The sequence below is a fragment of the Nannospalax galili genome, unplaced genomic scaffold (assembly GCF_000622305.1).
Source record: "Nannospalax galili isolate Female #2095 unplaced genomic scaffold, S.galili_v1.0 scaffold874, whole genome shotgun sequence".
In the NCBI taxonomy this organism is placed as follows: Eukaryota; Metazoa; Chordata; class Mammalia; order Rodentia; family Spalacidae; genus Nannospalax; species Nannospalax galili.
In genome coordinates, this window is record NW_008334302.1 from 591726 (window position 1) to 598453 (window position 6728).

At 42.2% G+C, this 6728-nt stretch overlaps 1 protein-coding gene across 1 annotated transcript in view; it reads right to left on the reverse strand.

Annotated features, from left to right (window-relative positions):
* Positions 1 to 81: 81 nt before the first annotated feature.
* The window catches only part of Kcnip4 (potassium voltage-gated channel interacting protein 4), a gene marked incomplete at its 5' end in the record, with an annotated part of 143700 nt that continues 137053 nt past the window's right edge, over positions 82 to 6728 (reverse strand). The window contains 3 exon segments of the mRNA XM_017797199.2: positions 82 to 2497; positions 5419 to 5481; positions 6037 to 6141. Of these exon segments, the coding sequence (XP_017652688.1) occupies positions 2450 to 2497; positions 5419 to 5481; positions 6037 to 6141 (216 nt within the window).

Here is a 6728-nt window from a genome sequence, read left to right on the forward strand (position 1 = left end):
CATTATGAATTTCTATCATATGTATTTTCTGATACATTCTTGTTTATAACACCCATTTGAAGATTGTTTTTAGCTGTGCACTTATTTTATAGTGTTTTTTGACTATTAATTATCAAGACTGAAGAAATTTAAGATAGTAGGTAAATATTTGTGAATTCATTATTAACTCTAATGTGTAAATATGTATTTTATAATGCAGAATGCTTGGGAATATTTCTTTCCTGAGTAGTCTAGGTTAATCTTTTAAATGTGAGAAGTCTATTGAAAGTATGTTGTTTATTACAACTTGTTAAAACTGCCTAAACTTTAGGTATTAATTATATTTAAGTAAATGTTATTTTTGCATTTCATAGCCTGAAAATACTGATGTACATATACAGATACTCAGAAAATAAATCTTAATTCATTGATTTTCTAGTGCTTATTTGTATTTAATAGTTACTTGGTTTTTTCAAAAACATGATTTATAGACACAGCCTAGATATCTGATGTGCTCAAAGCTCCTCTAGGTCACTCTGTAAGAGGAAGGAGTAGGGGACGAGAAGGAGAAAATAGGAACGAGGCATCTGTCTTCTTGACAAGAACAGTGCTAGAGGACCTGAGTGGCCACAGCCCCAGGGCAGTGGAGCCTGACTTTGGAAAGCACAAGACAGGCAGCACTGGCATGTGGATGCAGCCGTCCTAGGCCCTGGGAGCCTGGGCCGTGAGGGCCTGGGTTGGCCTCTTTGCACTTTTCTTTCAGCTCGTCCTGCAGCTGTCGGTTGAAAGATTACAAGCCTTTCCGAGGAGCGGCACTGCAGAAATGCCCGTCCTCCAGCAGTTTGCTTCCTGGTCTGTCAGGCCCTCTCGTTCCTCAGGCCTCTAGTTCCTTGTCACATCCTTCCACCGTGCCAGCTACAGCAGCCTCCTGAGCCCTGGTCTCACTTTGGATTTTCTTCTTTGTGTGCTGTACTACCCCGAAATATCTACAATCTGGAACATTCTATAAGATAAGATAGTTTTAATCTAGTAATTACAAAACTTGTCAGAATATAAAGATTTATGACAGACAGTAGAGTAATAAACACTTTATTTTGCTTTTATTTTTTTCCTTTTTGAAATACAAAATGTGCACATTGAGTTGACACAGACACGCGGTGGCAGATTTCAGTGTACATGTACTGTACTACTCTTAATTTCTACACTGGTGATAGCAGGGCGGCTTCCAACATCCTATCTCTACACCAGAATAGATACCTGATTTATTGTTGCAGACAGTTGCAAATTTCCTCCTCCTGTAGCCTCTTGGTCCTTGTGATAGTTCTACAAAACAGGGAAGATGTGTATATCTATAGTACTGCAGTGGCGGCCTTACAGTTGTGGCTTAAGATTGCTAGAAGGAATCTGAATTGTTGGAATTTTATGATGCGCTAAATCATAATACGGTGCAGATGAATTGTTGATATTTTCTATGCAGTTTCAGTGACAGTTTTCAATATGATAGACTCACTGGAGCTTTCAAAATCTATTCTACTTAATGTTTGTCCTAGTAGGCTTTGGGGTAGTCAAGGCGTCTCTGTCCCTGAATGGCTTGTAATGAACATTGTGAGGACATTGAGGGGAAGGGCTGGACTTAGTGTTTACTGCTGTTAGGGTTGTTAATAAGCATTACTGTGTTGGAGGACAGACATCCTGACCCTTTGCTCGTCTGTAAACATCCTTGGTTTGTTTGACACCTTAAATTTCCACTTCATAACACAATACAAAACAGTCTACCTGTAAGACGGAATAGGTCCAGAGTTGCATTATGCAAGCCTTGGCTTTAATGTGGAAAATTAACAAATACCAAAATAAATTTCCATAGGCATCTGCTGACATTTGATAATAAACTCATTTTTGAAATGTTGTTAAGAATGCCAGATAAATTAATGTCTTTAAAAAAAGGTGGTGAATCCATAGCAACTGGGAGTGTACTTTTTGGATTTTTAATTGTAATAAATTTCCTTTTTTAGTGTTATATAAATGGAATGAAGTGAAAGTTAATTTGCTTTCTGAAAATTAAATGCAGATGTAAATAGTTTAGAAAACCATTTAAAATCCAAGGACCGAATACATACAAATGAGTAGGAAAAACCACTGGTATTTTAAAACCACTGACCTGTGAAAGCCTCATTATTAATCCATGGCTAAAGGAGCAAAACTATATGCCAGAGTCTATTCCTTTTGAATATTCACAGAGTATGAAATGAGTTAGCACATCTCATGAACTCGGTGACATTGTGGAAAAGATGCAGATTCATAACTGGAAAACTTAAACCTTGTGGGGATTGTTTTATATTAAAACAAAGCTCGTTTGCATAATATGCCTCAGTGTAAAGCTGAGCAACCTATGCTAGAAATGGTAGCTCCGACTTGTCAGCGTGGTGGAGTAGTTCACATTTGTCCGTTCGGATGGGGGTTATTTGACAAGTTAGATCACATTTTCGAAGAGCTGCATGGAGCGCATTATGTTTTCATCCTGTAATGCGGAAACAAAACCATTACATTCAGCATGTCTGCCTTGGAAAGTACCACTGTGCCCATAAGTGTGGCGGCTCCCCTCCCTCTGTGGAACGACCTGCTGTACCCTTAAGTGTGGCTGAGGCTCATGTGCTCTGTGGTAATAAATGTATCTGCTGATTGCTCTATCCTCCACATAGATGCCTTTTTGAGTTTGCCTTTAAATGTTTCATTTAAAGCTTAGTGCTGGACAAGAGTATTTCTCAAATCACAGTGTCAGGGTAGAAACAGTGAAGTTCAAGTCAAAGGCAGCAAATAGAACTTCAGTACTCCAGGCGCAGTGTGTGAATATGTAGGCTCCAGGACACAGGTAGTCGATGTTTGCAGCCATCTTACCTCTTTGGCTCTCAGTTATTGCCAAATCTGTGTGGTCTTTAGGAGTCTTTAAAATGGAAGTTTCTTGGTACCAGAGAAACCACTGCACCACGGCTGTGTTCAGCCTAACCTATTTCTTAGAAGTGAGTTACAGGAAGAGACTGGGCCATTGAGGAGCACTTGTAAATTGTGTGTGCATGCTGTTAGTGAGGACTGTGTATTGGTGAATGCTGTTTGTGAGCCGTGTGCATTGCTGGCCAGTGGCAGCTGGGCCACTCATGCTTCACCTCTTGAAGCATGGGCCGATGTCACCACTTTAATTCTCCGGGACCATGCCTTTGAAATGTGATTGCAGAAGCAAGCGGGGCGAGGAAAGTGCCGATGAGCAATTGGAAAAAAAGGGAGAGGTCCTCATGTTTATTTTGACAACTGAATTATGACTCTACCCAAACATACATCAAGTCAAATGGTTCTAGGTAAGCTAATTGTAGATTTCTGTATGGCATGTAACTGCCAGATTTCTCCCCAGATTTTTTCCCTCTTTATTTTTATAACTGAAAATAATTACTGGACTCAGCCAAAATGCCATTTCTTGCCCATGTACACTGAATCAATGATAATTCTCTTAAAAATCCTGATGACCTGAGTTTAATCCCTGGAACTCACTTGCTGGAATAAGGGACTCCACCCCTGCAAGTTGTCTTCTTGCCCCCACATATGTATGGAGGCACACTCCCATTCCCACATATGTATGGAGGCACACTCCCACTCCACATATGTATGGAGGCACATTCCCATTCCCACATATGTATGGAGGCACACTCCCATTCTCACATATGTATGGAGGCACACTCCCATTCTACATATGTATGGAGGCACACTCCCATTCCCACATATGTATGGAGGCACACTCCGCCTCCACACATGTATGCAGGCAAACTCCCACTCCACACATGTCTGGAGGCAAACTCCCCTTCTACATATGTTTGGAGGCCCCCCCCCATTCCACATATGAATGAAGGCACCTCCCATTCCCACCTATGTCTGAAGGACCACCCCCACTCCACATATGAATGGAGGCACACTCCGCCTCCACACATGTATGCAGGCAAACTCCCACTCCACACATGTCTGGAGGCAAACTCCCCTTCTACATATGTTTGGAGGCCCCCCCCCATTCCACATATGAATGAAGGCACCTCCCATTCCCACCTATGTCTGAAGGACCACCCCCACTCCACATATGAATGGAGGCACACTCCGCCTCCACACATGTATGCAGGCAAACTCCCACTCCACACATGTCTGGAGGCAAACTCCCCTTCTACATATGTTTGGAGGCCCCCCCCCATTCCACATATGAATGAAGGCACCTCCCATTCCCACCTATGTCTGAAGGACCACCCCCACTCCACATATGAATGGAGGCACACTCCGCCTCCACACATGTATGCAGGCAAACTCCCACTCCACACATGTCTGGAGGCAAACTCCCCTTCTACATATGTTTGGAGGCCCCCCCCCATTCCACATATGAATGAAGGCACCTCCCATTCCCACCTATGTCTGAAGGACCACCCCCACTCCACATATGAATGGAGGCACACTCCGCCTCCACACATGTATGCAGGCAAACTCCCACTCCACACATGTCTGGAGGCAAACTCCCCTTCTACATATGTTTGGAGGCCCCCCCCCATTCCACATATGAATGAAGGCACCTCCCATTCCCACCTATGTCTGAAGGACCACCCCCACTCCACATATGAATGGAGGCACACTCCGCCTCCACACATGTATGGAGGCACACTCCCACTCCACACATGTCTGGAGGCACACTCCCCTTCTACATATGTTTGGAGGCCCCCCCCCATTCCACATATGTATGGAGGCACACTCCCACTCCACATATGTATGGAGGTACACTCCCATTCCCATCCCCCACCAAAAAACTCCCACAAGTAAATGTAAAAAAAAATAGTTCAATATAGGCTTTCATGGTTTGCTGCTGTAGATATCTAATTCTATGGAGACATAATAAATAAATATATGTGTTATAAGTAAATGAAGTCTAAGAAAGATTAAAGTTTTGTTTTTTTAAAATCATGTGTATGTATGTCTACAGGTGCACTTGTGTTCAGGTTCCCACCGAGTCCGGAAGAAGGTATTGGGTCCCCTGGAGCTGAGTTTACAGGAGATTGTGAGCTGCCTGGTGTGGGTTCTAGGGTCTGAACTCTCAACTCCGGTCCTTTCCAAGAGCCGTATGTGCCCTTAACTCCTGAGCCGTCTCTTCAGCCCCAGGAAGAGTAATTCAAGTCTGTATGTGTCTGTTTGTTCCATGAGTGAATCCTCTCTAAAGGTTTTCAGAAGCAAAAACAGAGCATGAGCACTTCCTTCCTCGGGATGGGCACTCTGTCAAAATGACTGCATGCATTTGTAAATGTGCCTGTGCTCTGGTGCTGGGCCCACCTCTGTCGCAGAAGTACATGCATTTGATTTCTGTATCACCCAGAACTGGGTGTGCTCACTGTAGCTGACAATGGAAAGGACAGCTCTTGTCCTCACCTTTTGGCAGCTTTCGATGAACTCATCTATGGTAACGACCCCATCTTTATTTTTGTCCATTTTCTGTTGAGAAAGAAAAAGACATCTTACTGACGTATCTTTTGGTGGACTCTCCTGCATTCCATGGGCTCAAGAAGACAGCCCATTGGCTTAGTTATGTGGGGCGGCTAAGACCTGGGAGGAACTATTGATTTCCTACAATCCCCGGGTGAAATCACTGCAGATTGTGGCCTCCTCAGTGTAATGGGAAGCCTGAGTTCCCTAACATCCTGTGTTCTAACAAACATGACAGGACTCGGGCAATTTGCTGAAACTTACAGCCCTGATTTCTCATCTATTAAAATGAGATTCTTGAGAATTTAAAACCACATTAAAGTCTTGTAGGAACTACATGAAAACATTTGTACAACATGAGAATCGCTTCGTGTTCTATCTAGGAACTCATGACTGTTCAGTAAGTACAGGTGTCTGTTATAATAGATTCAAACCCCAAATTACGGAGTTAGTAAGGTGGTGTGCGTCCTGCTATTCCGTCATCATCTGTAAACAGCACTCTAGGCATTCTTTTTGGTAGGTCAAGGTACTTTGCCCTCCCTCCCTGACTGCTTTCATTCCCACCTGGAAAAACGTCTCCACGTGTTGTCGGGGAGCATCTTCCTTGAGGACAGGGTATGTGCATTTTCCCATCATGTCGTATATTGCTTTCATTATGTCCAGCATTTCCTGAAATGGAAAGGCACTCCTGTGAGGGTGCACATCAAGGCTGAGGAAACCAGTGCATAGCTTTTCCTTTTCTTTTTTTTTTCTTAAATTCTTTATGTCTTTTGTCCCAAAGGCAAAGCCAAAAAATATCCTTTGCAACAAAAGTAGCAGAATTAGAATGTCAGAATCAGTTGTGACTTCAGTTTCAAAATGAAGCAGATTCTAATGTATCTCACATGGTTGGGAAATAAACACTGCTTTAATGCTGCACAGACTGTTTTATTGAGCTCTTTCTTACACATTTATTATCAATTTCCATTTATTAGAAATAAATTATTTTTTAGCTAGAACTAAAATGAACAACTAATTACTTAAGCTCCTTAGGGTTTTTATTACTTTTTCCTATTGTGATGTTAACTCAAGGAGTTACATAAGAATGCAATTAAAATATTTTGATTAGGAGCTACCTTGACATTTCATTAACTTTTAAAGTAAAATGTAGTTCTTGCCATATCATTTTAATCTTATGAGAGGAAAAGTACTTAGACATTCAGATTTACTGTTTCACATAAAAATTGGGATTAGGCAGATGATACCATTGATGTATA